General features: G+C 40.9%; 1 protein-coding gene across 1 annotated transcript in view; it reads left to right on the top strand.

The window, feature by feature from the left end:
• CRMP1 (collapsin response mediator protein 1) overlaps positions 1-12,322 on the top strand; it is a gene marked incomplete at its 5' end in the record, with an annotated part of 33,806 nt that extends 21,484 nt beyond the window's left edge. Inside the window, 5 exons of the mRNA XM_009879259.1 lie at positions 3,536-3,677; positions 5,294-5,464; positions 6,647-6,826; positions 9,354-9,519; positions 11,305-12,322. Coding sequence (XP_009877561.1) covers positions 3,536-3,677; positions 5,294-5,464; positions 6,647-6,826; positions 9,354-9,519; positions 11,305-11,396 — 751 coding nt within the window. The remainder of the gene's footprint in view (positions 1-3,535; positions 3,678-5,293; positions 5,465-6,646; positions 6,827-9,353; positions 9,520-11,304) is intronic.
• Between the last annotated feature and the right edge of the window lie 8,052 nt (positions 12,323-20,374).

Below are 20,374 nucleotides of genomic sequence, written 5' to 3'. Positions count from 1 at the left end.
ACTGGAGGCCATTGCTTGACAGGATAAGAGTATGGGCTGACTGTCTTCAGGTTGGCAGGGAGAGTGTTATCACTGTAGAGATTAAATAAATGTGGACAGCAGAGGTAGACATCAGCTATGCCTTGCCAGCAACCCAGACCATAAACCCATTCCTGAAAGTATTCCTTGCCTGCAGCCAACTGTGGATCTTCTTTAGCTTTAGCAAAAGACCATCTGCTTTGAAATTATACAAAAATTCACAGCTGAAGTCCCACCAGGACGGACTACTAGTGCTGGAGTGAAAGATTCAACTTATCGTTTAAGACCTTGTTTAAGGCCAGGTATTAGCACTTACGTCTCCTGCTGCCTCTCCCTTGACAGTGTTGCCCATGCAGTAGAATTTAAACCCTGAAAGTGTCTCATTGGTCTTCAAAAAACATTTCCCCCTGAGATTAGTTTTCCATATGACTAACTGGCAAGCTGTACAACTGGCAGTGCCATTGTGGCTGGTAATATAAAGGTAATAAAAATGTGTATCAGGCTTGGGCAGAGCTGCACTTTAGGTGGATGGGCACATAGATGTGATGGGAAGCTGCCATCAGTCCATGCTGTTGCCATAGTTTACAGACATCTCTCCTCGCACACAGTGTGTGCAGCCCACCAAACCCAGGCTTTAACTGAGCCGCCCTAATGATCCTGCACAGGCAGCACTATTAATGAATACACAGTTGAGCATTGAGTCACCTGTGGTTCTGGTAAGAGCATGCAGGAATTTGTTCTGTTGTGATGGTTTGATGGCAGAAATGATTTTCCATAATTGAGCTTTCTGTTCCTTACAAAAATAACGGACAAGGAATAAAAGATGGCTTGTCTGGTCTGATCCGTCACTATCAGCACTGTAAAGAGTGAAGGTCATTGTGTAAGGGAAAGGCTCTTAGCCAGCACTGTGAATGTGTATCAAAATGTTGGGCTCTTTACTCTATCAGACACGGCTATATGTTTTCTAGAGTCCCAAAATAATAGTATGTGGGTCAAAGCGGATTAGCTAAAATAACAAGAGAATTTTTAGAACTGGAATCCAACTAATGACTTTTTTTAAACACTAACGTCAGGGAGACAAACTGAGGAGTCACAGAAGTTTTCATTATCCTCCAAGCATGCAAAAATGGCTTTTTTTTCCTAGAGGCTTAAAGTCCTAGATTTTAAATGACAGCAGCTTAGCCTGCTTTCTGTTTTAATACTTTAAATCTGTACTGTGAAACTAAAAAAAGAACAGTATATTTCATCAGTCTGCCATGCATTTGTGAGGAATTTTATGCAGGGATGATGGTAAAGAGAGTATTTCTCTTTTCTGTTGCACGGTTCATTAGAACACATTTTACATTCATTACAGAATCCTTATAACATTCTTCCTCTGCAAGTGCACAGCATACTGCTCATGCTGTTCTCCACAGAAAGCTGATTTTTCAATGAAAAGCTAGGTGTATAAAAACCCAGCATATCTCAAGGTGTTTGAAGATTGGATTTGCTGCATGGGATTCAGTCCTTGTTTCATCTGTGGGCCATGCACCTGTGGTAGCTTTCTTCTTCTCTGGTGTGCTGCTGTGATACACTGTCTCTTCCCAACTAGAGATGTGAGATCTTGGTTCTTCACTGAAGATGCCACCTGCCATGAAAATCTTGTTGGCGGTGAAGAATAAGATGATGAGGTACTGATGTGGCATTTAAAGATGTCCACTGCTAATTCCCACCCCTCCCTCTTCTGGAGATGTCTTCCATGGTGATCCCTTCTTGCCTCTCAGTTTTTTAGTTGAGCTGATGCTCATCCCCCATTTGACAGCAGAATGTATCTAGACGGTCAGAGTGCCCATGTGGTTAACCAGGAGGTCTTTGGGAGCTCTCAAGCGACATCCTTCAGCTTCAGATTCTTCTGTTGATTAGACTGGGGAGTGCTGTGCATGTCATTGAATGTCAGAGGAGAGGGAAGACAGAGCTCAGAGAAAGCAACTCCTTTTTATCTTTCAGGTGTGGGAATTAATAGCGTGGTATAAGAAGTGCAGCATAGCTCTGGGGAAATGGGCAGGGATACAGGGCCTGGCTGTGACATTCATTTTTTCATGCTGGCATTCATCTGAATGCAGAAAAGAGAGAGAGGGTGAGCCACAAGAAGCTTAGCTGGCAGAAGAGCAAGAAAAAGGAAGGAAAGGCATTGCAATCTTCTGACTTCATTGTTGTGTTAGAATAAATGAATGTCTAACCGATGGATTGGGTTTAATCCTATGGAGTAACACCAGGCAGTCATTAATAATCAGGAATAGCTGAAACATAGCTGCCTTTTCACTGTTAAATACATGGATTTGGCTTCGGCTGAAAACTGGGTGGATAGATGTGAGCATGGTGAAGAACCAGAAAAGAGGCCAAAGATTCTTCTCTGACTGTCAGCATTCATCAGGGCTGGCAGCCCAGAAAATAGCATTAGAATTACTGATGTGTGGCCTTTTTTTCCTGTGTACTTGGCTATTTGTTAGCTTGCTGGAATCTAAATTTGTGGACCACAACAATTCAGATGTTTCAGAGCTGGAACTTACATAATCAGTTCAAGAAAAGGATGACAGGCTCTTGGGGGCGTCAGCCTTCTGGAATGGTTGAAGAGAAATCATAATGTGTTCAAATGTGCTTGACTCCTGTAAGCTTAATCAAGACCTGAAAATATCACCTGTTTCCTGTGGATGTTGAAGAACCTATATTCTTTTCTGTCTTTATATTTCTGCAGGTTTCCACATACTGGTTATTTTCTTTCTCCATATTCCCAAGAGCAGCTGTGATCCAGTCCTGCTCTCTGCACAAAAAAATAAAATAAATTCTTTAGGCTGAAAAAAAAGACTACTTAAAAAAACCATTGTTATTATTTGGTACCTCTTTTTTTTTTGTTTTAGCTCCATGCCTTTTTCTGTGTAAGACTTGTAAGTTAGGTAACTCCAGAGCACATGTTTGACTTGCACTATGACTTTCATTAATTTAAAGACTACCTAGTAAAAAAATTTCCTTTCTTTTTTATTTTCACGATGTGTTTTGGAAGGTCAGACAAGAAGCATTGATATAAGAATTGCAAGAAGAATATATCTGCAAGGGAGAAATGCAGGGGAACAAGCTTGATGCTCATGACTTTGCATTCTAAAATTTGCCATTATTTTTCAACACTGCTGTGAATTAATTTGAGAGTGGCAGACATTTCATACAAGCTGCCGATCATTTCCTTAATCCTAGCATAATCCTTTGCCCTGGTTAGCGGGCTTGTGCCTGATCTCTGTCGATAAGCAGCCTGAAACCAGAGGAGGCTGTAATCCGGGAGTTCAGGGTGCTCCTGGGGGAAAGGGGAGATGTCCAATGCCTTTGTCGTTCTTCAGTGATCTGTAGCCAACATGTAAAGGCTGCTGACATGATTTACAGTCTGTGCCTCTGGTGTGTAGGCTTGAAAGGTCCATTTGCAGTGAGCCTGAGACCAACGTAACTTTGGCGATGCCTGGTCTAAACCTTCTGTGTGTTAACTCCACAGTGGGGACCTGCAGGTGACGGGAAGTGGACATTGCCCGTACAGCACTGCCCAGAAAGCCATTGGAAAGGACAACTTCACTATGATTCCTGAAGGGGTCAATGGAATTGAGGAGAGAATGACTGTTGTCTGTCTCAAGGCGGTAGTAAGTAATGACTTACTTACTTTTATGGACTAAAAAGAAACTGAATGTTGGATGAATAATGAAAGCCAGGAGACTCTTGGCCAAGTACTTAAATTACTTTCTAATATATTTCTGAGTATTCCCTAAGAGAGCCCTACTATGAGGTGAATTGTTTATTTCAAAAATCTTCTCCTGTTTTGTAAACTCAGGGCTGTGTTTCATTTTTGACGCTGCAACACCATCATGTGTTATTAGACCTGAGGCTTCACAGACTCCACCGCTCAGTTTTCCAGTTGTGTCAGAGTGGATGCTTCTCAGAGATGTAGGAACTGGAGCAGCTTAATGGTTTTGAAGTGGACCCCATATAAACGTGATGAATGGATTGTTTGAATTTCGGAAGTGTCTCATCGTTTTTGAGAAATTACAAATGGATGGCAGTCAAGCCTGAGGCTAGACGATAAAATGCTTTGAAGGAGAACATTGCATGTAATTCATACTGGCATATTTTGCGGTGGGGTGTAAGTTAGCGATTTTTTTATGGTTCCGTGGATCCTGATATATAATGATATTCCCCCTCCATTGTCGGTCTTCACACACATACCCATGCACACACACACACTCACAACCTTACATTGCCTTGCACTCAACTGCGTATTGCAAACTGGGAAGTGGCAGTATTTGAAGTGCTGTCGTGAGCACTTCTCCCAGACCGTGATTAATGAGCACTTCCTTCAGGGACCATTATTGAGATTCCAAGCACAGGAGCAGCTTCAGATGCCTGCTGTGTAGGAGCAAAGCCGGGAAGCAAGCAAAGTGCAGCCAGCCAGTGACAGTTCTCTTCCGTTATTCCCTCAAAGGGAGGGAGCTGCAGCAAGGGCTGCAGCATGGGATGTACAGGTGGTAACATTCAGTTCTGCTCCACTGAATAGCTTATATTTTGCAAATCTTATATTTTACCAGGCAGGAGATAAGTGTTTATTTAATATTAAAAAGTTTGGCACTGTTGTTTTTCCTCAGAACATTGTTCTTGCTTATTGCCAGGGAAGAACCGAAAATACTCAGAAAGCAAAATGCTGTGTGTACAGTTGCTATTAAGCCATCACTGTCTGTATAAGAAGTTCAGTTGGTGGTGACATTTCTCCCGGCAAGGACATTTTTTAATTGGGGTTGTATTACTTAGATGTATGGGTTTGGTATTACTAATACTAGAATGGACTTACTTGCAAGAAATGTTTCCAGAACGCCGAATCTTGATCTATTATTTAAACTCATAATACTCATATAATTTTCTCTGTTTTAAAATTGTTAAAACATTAAATGGAAATTACTAGGACTAGCAACAAAACACAACTAGGCATCAGGATGTAGAAAGAAGGACATTAGATAACTGAGCAACTGGATGGTATCATCTGCATTCAGTTTCATTGGCTGTTCTTTGGAATGCCAGGAATAACACATTAATTCATTTGAAACTCCCAAGTAACGTGCCTTGTATAAAGTCCTGCTTGATAAAAACCTTTGTTTCATCCAGCATCACCATATATATGAATTACATGCTTTCCAATATCTCCCTGACCGTTCATTACTCTGAATCACTATATTATAAGCCTGTTTTGCTCAAATCACATTGTTTTTAGGCCACAGGCAAGATGGATGAGAGCCAGTTTGTAGCTGTCACAAGCACCAATGCTGCCAAAATCTTTAATCTGTATCCAAGGAAAGGCCGGATTGCTGTAGGATCTGATGCTGATGTTGTTATTTGGGACCCTGATAAGGTGAAGACTATAACGGCTAAAAACCATAGATCGGTAAGGAGAAAAGGAAAACCAGCAAGAAAAAAGAAGTGTCACTGTCGGTTTTTGACTGTTGATCTAATTCATGTGCACGGGATATAGAGGAGTGGGTAAATTCTGAAATGGGTAAATGTTTCACAAACTTGAAAGTATTGAAATCTTTCATTGGAAGCACTGGAATCAAGAAAGATTTTGTTTCACTCTGCACCTACCATTGCGCTATTTTTGCATGCTTGTGGCAGATCTGTAGGTAGGTGTGAATCAGCAACTCTGCAGCTGAGGTTAGTAAAGCTGTAATAGTAAATTTAAAACCAGCTCACTTGGGTTTCCTTACCTGAAAAGCACCTAATATTATAAGTTGCACAATTAAATCAACAATATTCTAAACTGTGAGAGATTATTAAATATTTTGATAATACAGCTCTGATCAGCTTCATCACTGGGATTTTTTATTTAATTCCAAAGCTTTGCTGCTTACTTCTCTGGTCTTAGGGCATAGTACCAGTGACTTCCAGTCGTTTCAGTTTTGACTATGACAGGTTTTATTTGCTGTTTATCTCAAAGTGACTGATTTATTGTTCAGTACTTTGGTCTTTTATATTGGGGAATTCTTCCAAACGTTTTACTGGAAATCCAGTAACATGAGTTATATTAAAAAGGTAAAAACCTTTAAGAAGTAAGTTTATGTCATTCAGTTTCTAGTTCTATTTTCAAGAAAGTAATGATTACCTGCCCTTTGGCAGTGATTCCTATTTAGGTTCTGGCTTTCCTGGTTCTTTCAGATAAAAGTACATGTGTTGGCCCCTTTGAAATTTCCTTACACAGTGATAACAGATGCATGGTGGGACCATGTCCTCTGGGTATCCGTCAGCTGAGTCACAATTTTCCTTCTTATTAAGGCTATTGTACTTCTGGAGGCTCTGGATAAATATGAAAAGCCTTCGAAACCAAATAAGATAAAGCCTTGATGGAAAGAGAGAAATGGGAAGGGAAAGTCTAATCATGGAAAGTCTGATCAGAGAGATTCTTTAAAATCATTGCATATCGAAATGCACTGCTTTTCCTGCAGACAAACCAATTTTATACACCTCTTAATGGCAGTTGTCCAAAACTGTGACTACAAAAACCAGAGTATAATTTATTAACTGAAAGAGATCTTGTACTGAACTTGTAGTGAATGTGTTGGTTGATCCTCAGGCCATCGAGTACAACATCTTTGAAGGAATGGAGTGCCATGGTGCCCCACTCGTGGTCATAAGCCAAGGGAAGATTGTGTTTGAAGATGGAAATCTGCACATAAATAAGGGAATGGGCCGCTTCATCCCTCGCAAACCTTTCCCTGAATATCTTTACCAGCGCATCAAAATCAGGAATAAGGTAATGTCAGATATTAGTTAATCTTTTTTCTCGCCATACCCTCTTGGAACCATAGTAGCACATGTTTTTGCTTATTTTTGTGCTAATAGGAGTCCATATCAGATGGATTATAAATGTTTTAAAAATGCCCACAAAACTGGTTCTTCTGCAAGTGTGAACTGACACAATTATTAACTCTGTGAGCTTCAGTGGGTAGAGCTTCTAATTGCCAACTGGGTATAATTGCCTTCTGTGCAGACTTTTGAAGGGAGGTGGAATAGTGATGTAATATACTTTTAGTTAAAAATAAGGAAAAACATAAAGCTTCTTTGTAGGAGGGTTAGCTAGAAGAAAAACAGAATTTTAAATTGTTACTGAGCTTTGCATACTGAATTGCCACACTGCCAAGAAGAAAAGTGTCTAAGCCAGAACTGTTGTTGGTGCATTTGCTGAGCTGAGTATTAGCAGCATCCACAGCTCAGAAAACCTTTCTCTTATGTTTAATAAAAAACTTGGGAAATGAGAAAGATTAAAGCTGTATCACTTCTGGTTTTGAATTATGTTAACGCTGCTCTGTTGAAAACTAATTGGCTTTGCAATAGTTATTGGTTATTTGGAAATTGCTTCTTGCCACTGAGCAAGAAATTCACTGTGTGAGGACAGGTAACAAGGCAAATTGACTAGAACTCATATTTTCTTCAGCAAAGTCTATAATATCATAACCTGTGAGGGTGGCAGCTGAAATTAAGTCTACCAGCAGGTTGATAGCTTTTATCTTCCATCATTTGTTACAAAAATTGTGTCAACCTGTGGGATACAAAAAGTCTGCACTTCTAATGAGAAGACGCACTGTAAAAATGAAATGTGACTGCAAAAGTTTTGCAAAAATACCAATCAGTATTGCACTTTTTTTACCTGATCCACTTAGATGACATGGGCCTTCTCTTCATGCCTCTCAAGGGTTTAGCGCATAGGCATGCTGTATAAATCAGCGATAATGTCATTTAAACATGAAAACACCACTTTAAAAACAAATATCAGAGAATATTTGTCTTACACCAGGATATTAGTCTTATACCAGGATTTTGCACGGGCTAAGTAACTGGGCTAAGTAACTGGGCTAAGTAACCTGCATCTTTCAAGCAGAGCTGGATTTTGCAAAAGACCTTTGATTTTAGATAGTTAGGAAATACTTACCTTTAGATACTGAGATCTGCCAAAGAACCAAGAAAAGGACCTATATTTTTGCTTTAGCAGCTCCCTCTGCTGCCAGCCAAGAGGAAGGGAGAACAAATTCTTTTTCCACAGATTTTATTGATGGAAAATATTTAGAAAAACCTGATGATGTTTCTATCATACACTGTTTGAATATGTCAATGCATGACAAAAGAATATAGAAAAAACACGTCAAACACAGGACTGCCAAGCTGTAACTGGCACAGGATAACAATATAAATTTATCACCAGAGCGGGGATATAAATTCCTGCTTTTTTGGGTCTCTGGAAGATGGATTCATTGCTGTGATCAGCAGCTGCTCCCTTCTGGGCTTTAGTTTTGGCTCAGCCTGTGGACGGTGGCTCTTCTGAGCCAGATGTCCCCATCACCAAAGGCAAGGAAAATGCATTGATTTCTGTAAGAGCTAGACCAAACCCCTGTGAACAGTGTTCTTCCTATACGGTATTTTAATGTCACTGTTAACCTGCTGGGTTTCTGAAACAATAATATTGTAAATAACAGATTTCTGGTATTTTCGGTGGGTTTTAGATTCTGCAATTCAATGGCTTCGGGCTTCTCCTGAAAATTTGAACTGTTTTTAAAAAACCATTATTTCCTAATTTTTTGTATTTTAAGGTCAGTGAGGCTGCTGTGATTGTCTTTGCTCATATTCCTTGTAGGAACTGTACAGGGATAAAACCTAGATACCTCATACTGAAATCAGAACTCAAACAGATGCTCTACTGACAATAAAAGATGGGTCCTGTGCTATAGTCTAGTGTATAACTGCTTTTGTAGTTCATGACCAAGTGGAAAAGTTTGAAATTTTGATTTAAAAGTTGCCACCATTTTTCAATAAATTCTAATGAAGAGAATGATATATTTGAAGCTGAGGAGCAGAGAGGAGACAAGTAAAATTGCTACAGTCAGTATAGTGGGTATCAGTCTTGCAACAACGGGATTGGGTTTCAGCAGCTGAACCAGCCTTGCTGAATACCCTCTGAATGGGAGAGAAGAGGCAGTGGTGACTGATAGTACTTAAAATAAAGATCTTAGGTCAGATCTGTTCTTTTGAATCCCATTTCTCCCCACTGACTGTGAAGGAGGCCTAATAAGGATCTCTGTCTTAGAATTTATATCTATGTATAAAAATGGAGGGGGAGGCTTTATAAACTTGTTTATACATATTGATGAGAATACAAATGTGCTTTTACTTCAGCTAATGCAGAATATAGCTCTGTGCTCAGTGGTCTCTGCTTATAGGCAGAACTATCATTAGGGAGCATTATCAGAGCATTCAGTGTCTGGGTTTTTGTTCTTCTCTTGATCTAGGTGGGAGGACTGCAAGGAGTCTCCAGAGGAATGTATGATGGGCCTGTGTACGAAATCCCAGCTACGCCAAAATATGCAACTCCTGCACCCTCAACTAAATCTTCCCCTGCCAAAAATCAGCCTCCACCAATCAGAAACCTCCATCAGTCTAATTTTAGCTTATCGGGTAAGTCAGCCTGACTCAGCAAAAATGTTTTAAAGCCAGGAGTATAAATTTCAGTTATAATTACCTTTTTTATCAAATATGGAAGGCTTATATATACTCCTATATATGCATATACTTATATATAGGTATGTATATATATGTTTTATACATTCTTTCTCTAGGTATATTTTACAAATTGTCATATATTCAGATTGTTTGCAATCTATTTTTTTCCTCTGCATGCAGCCTTTAGTATTATTTACTTGACCCATTGCAGTTAGCTGAGGTCTCTGGTTATCACAGAATCATAGAATCGTAGAATCGTAGAATGGCCTAGGCTGGAAGGGACCTTAGAGATCATTTAATCCAACCTCCCTGTCATGGGCAGGGACGCCTCTCAACTAGATCAGGCGACACATGGGGACTGAATGGGGATCAAACCTGCGACCTTGGTGGCTGATGGGACTTGAGCCTGGTCCAACTCAGTGTGGCTCAGACATCTCAGACTTCTTTCTTAGTTCATCACCGGAAAATTGCTAGACATGGAAACTTCAACTGTCCTGGTCAGAAAACCACATGCAGAATCTATTAATATGCAGATTAGAGTGTTTCTCTTCCTCTTTGCTCTTGGTGCCCAAAGTATTTTTCATGGTACATAAGAAACAGACTGGAAAATCATCCTTTGGGGTTCATGGAAATAATTCTTGTCACTTGAAGATAATTACAACTGTGTCAAATACTTATCCTTCAAAAGTCTACAGCCCAATTGGTAAATAAGGGGCTCCTTATGATGTTGTTATGAAAGTCACTGGATTTTCTTGCCTGTGGAAGTCGATGGTGATGTTTTCCTCCCTGAAAGATCTTGTCCTTAGAAACTAAACACAACTTCCGGGAGAAAGCCCAAAGAGAGCAAATAGTTTAAAAAAACGTTGTGGCATGTTGGAGTGTATTGTTGCCCTTACACCTGGGGCCATGTTGAGCACATACACATACATAAATGTATATAAAGCAAAAAAAATGCTTGCAAATTTGACCTCTAATAATCATAACAACCAGTAAGTGGGATTGTCATAAGCATCTGAAAGCTGTGGTTTCACAGTCTGCTGCTGCATCTGGGCATTACCAAGGCATCTACTGGTATCAGTTTGATCTAGTGCAGGCAAACACACATTACTGTGTTCTTATGAAATGACATAGAACCAGAGAGTATGATAGCATTTAAAATGATCCTACACTTTTGTGGTAGCCTGACATTACCTTAAGGAAGCTGAGTCAGACAGTATTTAGCCTGGCAAAAAGCTTGCTGTCACCTTAAGCTTAACCTTTCAACATTTTAAAATACAGTTTGAAATGGGTGCGAGTTTACATCAGCTCAGTGCTCCTTTCCTCAGTGATTTACGATTGCTAATATTTAAAAAATCCTTTCTGCACATATATGTTCAGGGGCAGGGTTGTCGTTATAACAGCAATATTTTCTGTCAGGATCTGATCTCATGAAAGGAACCCACTCTGTAGGCTGTCATCCCTGCCTGGGCTCTTCCTCACATCAGTGGGAAACAATTTCCCATGTAGGGTGAGCATCAGTCTGATCCCAAGCATTTAATCCTACACTTCTCATTTAAGATAGATGGAGCTAGGCACAGAAATGTGCCCTGAAGGTCTCTTCAGCACTGCAGGCAGGGGTCTGGCTCAAGAGAAACTGATGGTGGTTTGAGGGAGGCATAGCTGGAACTAGCCAGGTAAAATCTCACTGCTGATGGTCTATTCTTTTTCATAGCTTTATTGCCCGATTTTCTATTGTTGCAGGAGCTCAGATAGATGACAACAACCCACGCCGTACCGGCCACCGCATTGTGGCACCTCCTGGGGGTCGTTCTAATATTACCAGTCTTGGCTGAAAAATGATGATGGACAGAAACACAAGGATGAAGGATCATGGGAATAATGTCTGTTCCCTTCAATATCTGTGTTATTGAACCCACAGTTTTATTTGGTACTAATGGAAATAAAAAATGAAATGTCTTTTTTTTTTTTTGTATAGGAAGAGGTGATAATAATGTGGTGTGTTTGCTTGGAACTACTTGCCTCACAATTGTGCTTTCATGCCATAGTCACCTTAAAGCATGGTGCTTCCATTGCCCCTTTAGTGACTACAGGTTTTAGCTTTGTCTCGTAACTGAATGATGGTTCCTTTGCACCCTTTCGCTGTATTAGACTAGTTAATGCATGTTACTGAGTTATTTATGCAAGTTGCATTCTGTGAGTGAGTCCCTTTAGAACACGTTGCCAACAATTGACTAGACACAAGATTAATGCCAAGATTAATGTCCGTATTTGAGAAACACCACCAAAAACACTTATGAAGGAAGAAAATGGCCATCTTGAAAGTATGCAGTAGAGTAGTATAGGCAGCTTCTGTTCATCTTTAATTTATTATAAGCCCAAGAAGCACTTCTCTCAGACACAGAAAATTGTCGGGACACGTAATGACAAATGGTCTCTGTAGCACCTGTCTGTTCCCACTCAGTACGTTCCAAGTCTGTGTCCTTCTTGTTTCCATTTTAGATAGAGCCATAATTTATACATACCAACGCCATTGCCGCCCCTGCAGGGATTTCTCCACCTGGGCAGTAGTGCTCTCCTTCTGCATGAGATTTTTGGTACTTACAGATAATCCAAGTTGCTGTCGGATTTTTAAAGTTTTTTGTACAAAGTTTTTCCTTTGTAATCACATGCATTTTTACTTACTCTACCGTATCAAGATCTACTAGTTGTGGTTCAATTTCTGAATTCAAAGCTTGTGAAATAAAGGAAATTAATGGATGGGTAAGCGTCTTCCTCTGCTTTCCAGTGCTGTTGCTCAGTGGTTGAATATTTAGAATAAACAAACTCAAGAGAAATTTTTTTTTAGGTTGACGTCATGTGAAAGGAACCTCTTTAGATGACAAAGGGTGTTAAATGTATAGATGTCTGCATATGCATAGTATAGCATGCCATAATCTGTCTTAATTCAATAGAGTTCACAGTTAAAATGTACTTACTGTTGACATGGCAGTTGCCTCAGTTTTGGCCAAATGAGACCTGAATTAGCTTTCTCCCAAAACCTTCAGGTCTGCATCTGATTTGCCTGAAATAGGAGTTGATTCCATCATCATCTGTAGTATAGAACTAGCATGCAGTGCTCCAGTTTGACCTAAGCTATATTTGACTGAACAGGGACAGTGTTTATTAGGTGTGGCATGAACAAGACATGCTGCAGGTAAGGTAGGTGGAGTTGAATTCTCTTTTTATGAGAGTGAAGGAAATGCTTTCTCCTTGTCTTTCTCTCTCTTTCACAAACTATGTAAAGAAACCTTTTCTATCATTTTTTAGTTATCTGATTGTGTTGCAGAGGTGGGAGGTGTGAGCTATGGTGGAGGGTGGGGTGCTATGAAACTAAGCAGGTCAGCAAAACACCTCTCCTTGGCCTTATGCTGCTTTGCCCTTGTCTACACTACAAAGCTGCACCAGGAAAAGTCTTGCAGCGGTGTCATGCTAGTGGAATGGTTTTATCTAGCTGTGCTTGACCACTTAGCACCCATCCGTCCTTTCCATACAGCAAAGAATTGTGTTGGCACGGGGCATGCGGTACATGCCAGGTATGTGCAGAACATACATAAAAAGTTTTGGAAAGTAGCCTACTTGAAGCCTGACATATTCTGAAGCCAGTATGCTACCACCTCCAGCTTGCTTGGGAAAGGAATCACTACCCTGGAAAACTCTGTTTCAGCCAGCTTGGTCTGAAAACATGGCAGCAGAGCTGATCTGAATATCCAGGATTTTTGTTGGTTTTTTTTTGCTTTTGTGAAGAAATACAGCAATTCAGCCTTCAGTGAACTGAACTGATTGCTCCAAAAATAAGAGAAAAATAAAGCTTTTCATGAATAATCTCTGCTGGTAAGAATTCAAATTCATGCTTCCTATTGCCTGGAGAGTGCCCTCATCCCTAGGCTTCCTTGCTCAACTGATGGTTTGAGTATTTCATATGGTAGGAGGTGAAATAACTTGCTCACTTGGTGGTTCAGGTTTTTTTTATGGGAAGCAAAATAAGTGTAGCAGAGAAGCCTGAGGACAACCTGCCCTGGAATAACCAACAGCCTAGCAGGTACAGCAATCCTGAAATGCCAAGTCTCCATCTCCACTGTCCTATTCCAACTCCTTTGTTAAGAGTGTTGACAGAGCTGGCAGCAGATCTGGTAATCTAACCCTGACAACAAAGCTGATTTGTGAAACTGCGAGGCAAATTTGACACATTGTGAAAATTTTGGAACTGCTGGTTCCCTAGTGAATTTTTTTGTATGTGTCTTTGTTTGAGAGCACCAGGATAAAAGTTCTCTGAGGCTCCTGGCACTGGTGGTAATCAGAGCTGGGGAGGAGGGGATGGGTCAGGTAATCCAAATGGATCAATCATGGTATTTCTTCTCATGGTGCTTGGTATATAAGGGCTTATATAGAGGGGCTTTGGGGTGCTTAGTGTCTGCTGTGCTGGCAGGATTGTTACTGGCTTTTTGTCATTGCTCTGTTATCTCTCCCTGTGCTGCTGGTGTTTCCTGCCTCCTGTTTCCGCGCTGCAGCAGAGCGCCATTTGAAGGGACAGGTTGTCTTCCCCTGCCCTCTCACCCCAAGTAGGAGTGGCACCGCTGTTTTTCTGTTTTGTTTTTGGTTTTTTGGTTTGTTTTTTTTTGGGGGGGGGGGCTATCGGACTGTGCTTAGTCATTCCTGTCTGTTGCTGAGTTCAGTCTGGGACTTTTTCTTTCTGCTTGGGACCTTGTCATCTGGAAAGCAGGGGTCCTGAATTAACATATTCTTCAGTATCTTTGAGCATATTTGCATACTTGTATATATCTGTATATAGTTTGAAATCTTTTTAGTTAGTAGCATTTTAGGTTTTTTTTATTAAACTAGTTCAAGTTTTTTTCAACTTCAAAGTCTCTCTCCCTGGTTCCCCTGTTACCTTTCCCTGGCAGGGTGGTGGGGGGATCACAGAGAGCATCTGTCAAAGTTTAGTGGCCGGTACACTCATAAACTTTGACAGCGTGTTTGTGCAAGTAGCAATCATTGCACATCTCCGAGTAAAATTTCAACTTTTCTGTGAGGCTCCTCACACTTGAGGTGGCAGAAATGACTGCTGTGTAACTTGAGAGATTCGACTTTTCCTACACACTAAACAGCATCCTAAACCAAAGAACCCTTTGCCTACAAGCTAGTCAAGATCCACTGTTGTTAACATGCATTTTATTTTTTCACGGTGAAGTGTCTGTGAGTAAATACATGTGTGAGTGTTTGTGGGGCGCTTCATGGTTCAGTGCTTCTGTGCGAACAAGATGGTGCTTGTCAGGTCAATGCAACTGCTCTAGTTTCTCCTGGGTGAATATGCTAGCATGCCTGTGATTTTCATAAGACCTCACAGACAGACTGCTGCAGGGACAGCCTCTGGGAAGCTCATGGGTGCTGTGCTATTTCTTTCCACTCTGGACACGCAGTGTTACCTGGATGTGATTTAACCAGCAGGGTTTTTTTGAGCACAGGTGCCTTATTGCATGGTCACCAGGTGAGGTGAAGGATGCCTCACTTGGATGGTTACTGTGATACACCATCAGAGAGCTGGGACGTGCCATTGCTCATTGGGGGGGTTTAAAGAAAACAAAGTACTGCTTCTCTTATCACCTATTTCACAGCAGTGCCCCTGCTGCTACATCACTAACCTGTCATAAAAAAGTGTAACAGTAACAGTAGATAAAATGTGGATTAGCTAGTGATTCTGAATACAGGATAATGGTACTCAAGTTTGCTCCCTTATAAGAGCACCAAGCTGGGAGATGTTCAGTTTGTGAACTTGGGGGTGCGAAGCTGCTGTTACCTCAACTACAAGAAGAAAGCAGTGCAAAGCTTTTGTGCATTCTGAATCATCTAGTTTCTGAAAATTTGCAGCAGGCCTCTGACCTTTTAATATCTGATATAGCCCTATTGCTATATTAAAAATTAGTCCCTAAGACCAGTCTGAGGACTGTCTTTTTGTCAATCAAGTGATGTTAAGGAGAAGGCTGGATCTGTGGGTTTTTTCTTGAGTGATGATAGCTTGGACCAGTTTGTCTTGTGTTCCAGTTAGTCTACTACCAGAGCAAAGCAGTTACACGTTTGAATTTTACTGTTTGTAGGAAAGCTTAGTTATGATACTAAGACTGTACCAAACCTGACAGCTGTCCCAGCAATTAAATGTTTCTTTTAGCAATTTCCATCTTCAAGAACTAAAAATGCAGACTGGATCAGGACAGATGACCATCTGCTCTGGGTTCCAGTAGCCAGGGAGGCCAGAAGAAAACAAACATGATGATATTCCTTTGAGTGTTTTTTTCATTGCCAGTGCCTTGTAATTTCTTGAGAAGCAACAACATCTTTGTAGCTTTCAGTGAACTGTTCTGCCATGAATTTGCCAAGGTGCTTTTAAAATGAGGTAAACTCTTGGCATTTATGGCTTTCTGGAGCAAGGAGATGCACAGCTTAATGCAGGATGACAAAGTGTCAAGCTAGACTACTTGGCACCAGGTAACTCTTGCCATTTAAACCTGGCCAGTATTAAATTACTGTGATTTGGACAAACTGCTTTGAGGATAGCTCTTCATTGTGATTTTGGTGAACTTTGCACAAACTTTCCAGATATATTTCAGTGATCACAGTGATGGGTATTCAGCTGAAAAGAAACTGTATATTGGAGAGGGAATACAATCCACTAAAAATGTGGAGTCTGCGATACTGTTCTTTGAGTTTTATGTAACTTACTAAGTTTTTGCGGTGATATGGATAAAGTAGTTGGGTCTCAGTCCTGCTCCCCGACCATCTATTTTGTAATTTTCCAGCACAGCAAGCTGTACATACAAGGCTATGTTTAGATATATAGTCATATATACTGCTTTAAAAAGCTTTAAGCTCAACAGCTTCTTCCTCACAACTGGAAGAAAGCCAGCCTGAGAATGTATCAGTGACAGCAAAGCTGTTTCTGGAAGTCTTCACCTGGGAGGGTCCAGTCTGTTGTCCTGCAGCTCTGCAGTGCAGCTGTGGCCACAGCTGGGAGGGTGAAGAGACCAAGAGCCCTCCCAGCATGGCGGCAGCTCCCAGAGAGCACAGGGCAGGCCAGGCAGCTGCACACTAAGCCTGTCATAGTCTCTGCTGAACACAAGGAAGAAGCATGAATTCGGACAGAGGAAACATGAGCAAAAAAAAATTAGTACATAATGATTTCTGGATGTTAGAATGGCTTCCAAGGTCTGTTGCAGATGCCATGGTGGGAGAGAGTGAGTGCTTGCCCTGCTACTGGGATACTGTGTGCACAGGCTGGATCAAAGGACCTTTATGTGTGACTTAGGAGTGCTTGCTTATGTCAGGAATGAAACTGCCTTTATTGCACCTTGAACATCCCAAATATAGTTCAAGTTACACACTTCTTCAGCGTCGTCCAGGCTGCCTTTCAGCGGGACTTCTGCATGATGAGGCTTTCCATATTTTTCTACAGCAGAGGGACCATTATGAGCTCTTTTGAGTCTTGCATGATGATACACAATGCACTGAATGACTATGCCTAGAATTTGTTTCAGACACCCTTGTCATAAAACTGTGAAAAGGGTTGAGCACAATCATAAGCTGTTGTAGTAACTGTCATTCTTTATGTTAAAAAAAAGGAGAAAAAAGAAATGCCATTTTCCCCCTAGATTTCTGCAGCAAGTGTTTTAGATACGTACCTGTAAAGCACGATCAAAGTTCCTCGTTAGCCTCCTGGGAATAAACTAAAGACAGGGTGTTTTATAGATTTACACTATAAAGCCAGTGTTTCAAGCTGTGACTGATGCCCAGGTGTCCCATTTTTCCACATCTGACATCCACTATGCTGTAGACTGCTCTCAGCTGGCAGAACTGCTGAGCAGTTTATCTCCCAAGGACTGTCTAGGAACAATTCCTGGCTGCAAACAATTTCTACCGTCCCTTAAAACACAGGGAAGACACAAAGGTGGGGTAGGAGGGAAGCACCAAATACTTTGGTAACACATCAGTAGGAAGGAATATTAGAATCATGGAAAGATTTAGGTTGGAAGAAGTATCGCCTGGAGTCCAGCCTCGTACCCAAGGCAGGGCTAACATCAAAGTTACGTTGATCAGGTTGTTCAACTGAGAGTTGAAAGTCTCCAAGGATTGATGTTCTCACTCTCTCTGAATTACCTGGTCCAGTGATTCACTCATTTCATGGAAATAATTTTTTCTTCCTGATGAGTAAATGGGACACCTGTGTTAAAACCTATGACTACTGCAATAAGCTGTGCCCATTTAGCTGGTGATAAAGTATTTCACAGCACTGAAATCTCAGTCCCTGTACCATTCTGTGTTGGCTTAGAAAGGTGGAAGGTGTACCTACTGTTGCGGGGGTTAGAACTAGATGATCTTTAAGGCCTGTTCTAACCCAAATCATTCTATGATGAAAGAAGTACTCATATAGATTTAAACTGAATGGAGGGGCCACAGGCAAAAAACCCAAACCACTCTGTAATGACTGTGTCAGGAGATGGGAGGGAGATCTTCAGTATCAGGATACCGGCTGTTACTATGGTTAAAGATCAATAACATAATGTAACATAACATAGCAACATATAATCTCAAGGGAGATTTAGATTGGATATTAGGACAAATTTCTTTACTAAAAGGGTTGCAAGCATTGAAATTAAAGGAGTGGAACATCTCCCTTATGAGGAGAGGCTGAAGGAGCTGGGTCTCTTTAACCTGGAGAAGAGGAGGCTGAGGAGTGACCTCATAAATGTTTATAAATATGTCAAGGGGGAGTGTCAGGAGGATGGAGCCAGGCTCTTTTCAGCGGTGTCCAATGACAGGACAAGGGGCAATGGGTACAAGCTGGAACACAGGAGCTTCCATAAAAATATTAGAAAAAACTTTTTCCCTGTGAGGGTGACAGAGCACTGGCACAGGCTGCCCAGGGAGGTTGTGGAGTCTCCTTCTCTGGAGACATTCAAAACCAACCCGGATGAGTACTTGTGTGACCTACTGTAGGTGATCCTGCTCTGACAAGGGGGGCTGGACTAGATGATCTTTTGAGGTCCCTTCCAACCCCTGACATTCTGTGATTCTGTGAAACATGCTGCCCAGGGAAGTGGCTGAGTCACCATCCCTGGAGGAATGTGGCACTTATGGACATGGTTTAGTGGTAGACTTGGCTGTGTTAGCTTTATGTTTGGACTTGATAATCTTAAAGGTCTTTTCCAACCTACAGATTCTATGACTCTATAAGACAAAACTGAACAAATTAACTGAAGAACAACTGTTGTCAGCTTACCTTGGCATCTGCTACACTTGTTTCTCGGTCTAACGAAACTGTCTTGTACCACTGACAGGGTGTGATGGCAAGTGCCATGCTATGCACAGGAGCTGCCCGGGAGAGGGCACTGCTGCCCTGGTTTTGGGATGATATGAAACTCCACATTAAAAGAACTGAGAGAAGTCATTTCAGCCCTGCCCAGCGAAAGGAGTCGCAGTGCATTCGGGGACACCCCGATCTAGTAATTAGAGACCCGGCTCTGGTAATTAGAGACTCTGCTTGGGTGATTATGCCTCATTCTAACTGTCACAGGAGCCACTGCTGCGCTGAGTGGTTTAAAACATTGTCAGATCTAATATTAAAAGCTTCCTTCTTTCCATCTATATAGAGTGTGTTGCAAAATAAAGATATTCAAACAGAGGTAAATAGGCTACATCCATTTAAAAAAAAAAAAGCACAATAAGCAGGAACTGAAATGTCCAGATCAGGAAGGCAGAGAGACCAAAGAGCCCAAGTATTGAAATACTAGAATCAAATGCTCACAGTGGTACAATTTAGAAAAAAGAAAACTTTATCATGAGCAAAGCAAAAATTAACCATTAACAATTGTGTGTAAGACATCTGGTGAAGCCATTTGTGTGGTAGAACTTTTGTAACTGATGTAGTATTTTCCATCACACATCAGAGGACAGCCTTTTTGTTAGCAGAATGTATGTTCATTTTAAAAGGGCAGAAAACTCATGAAAGCTCTACAATTGCTTAAATATGGCAATTTATTACACAATACAGGTGCTCTGTTCAGCCAGTAAGCACTAGCTGCTTTGCATAACAAGAATTCCCACAAGAAATGTAAGGAGTATAACAAAGTATGTTGGAAACAAAAAAGTGTACTTAAGGAAGACTAGAAACTGGGTATAAAATACCAAACAGTAAACTGATTTTGTCTCATTCTTTGTAAAAATAATAATTTGAAATCTGAGATAAATGTAGAGAAATACATTTATAAAAATCTGTAAAACTTTTAAAAAGCATACATAGCCCTGGAAACGCTAAAATATAACAAAGGAGAGACCAAATGTTATCTTTTGATGTGCCAATATCATCTCAAGTCCGTTCATGTATTTTTAAAAATTCTATCTATTTTTGTTAGTCCAAAGCAGACATCACTAAACCTTAAGACCTGATTACCACATTCAAGGGTCAAAAGCAAATGGTACACCTCTATTGTAATGAAACCTTACTGAGATACAACTGACCTGAGCAACCAGCCTCGAGTGGGTCTGTTCTCCTTCAAGTGCATTTTCCTCAGGTATATTCCTAATCTAAAACTATCTTCCCTCCACATTCCCCAAGGGGTCTGGAAGAGTTTATATTAAATACTTCCTTGCTCCCTCTTACTAAAATCAAGTGGGAATGTTTTATTAACAGCTAAAGGAAGTCGAGATTGATTCCTGGTCTGTAGCTAAAGAGGATTTCTCGGTTGTTATCGATGCTCTTCACTGTTCCTCAGCAAAGCAGCTC

The sequence above is a fragment of the Apaloderma vittatum genome, unplaced genomic scaffold, assembly GCF_000703405.1.
Source record: "Apaloderma vittatum isolate BGI_N311 unplaced genomic scaffold, ASM70340v1 scaffold5452, whole genome shotgun sequence".
Taxonomy (NCBI): domain Eukaryota; kingdom Metazoa; phylum Chordata; class Aves; order Trogoniformes; family Trogonidae; genus Apaloderma; species Apaloderma vittatum.
Note: the sequence above shows the minus strand (reverse complement) of the source record. Positions and strands in the feature narration are given on the sequence as shown.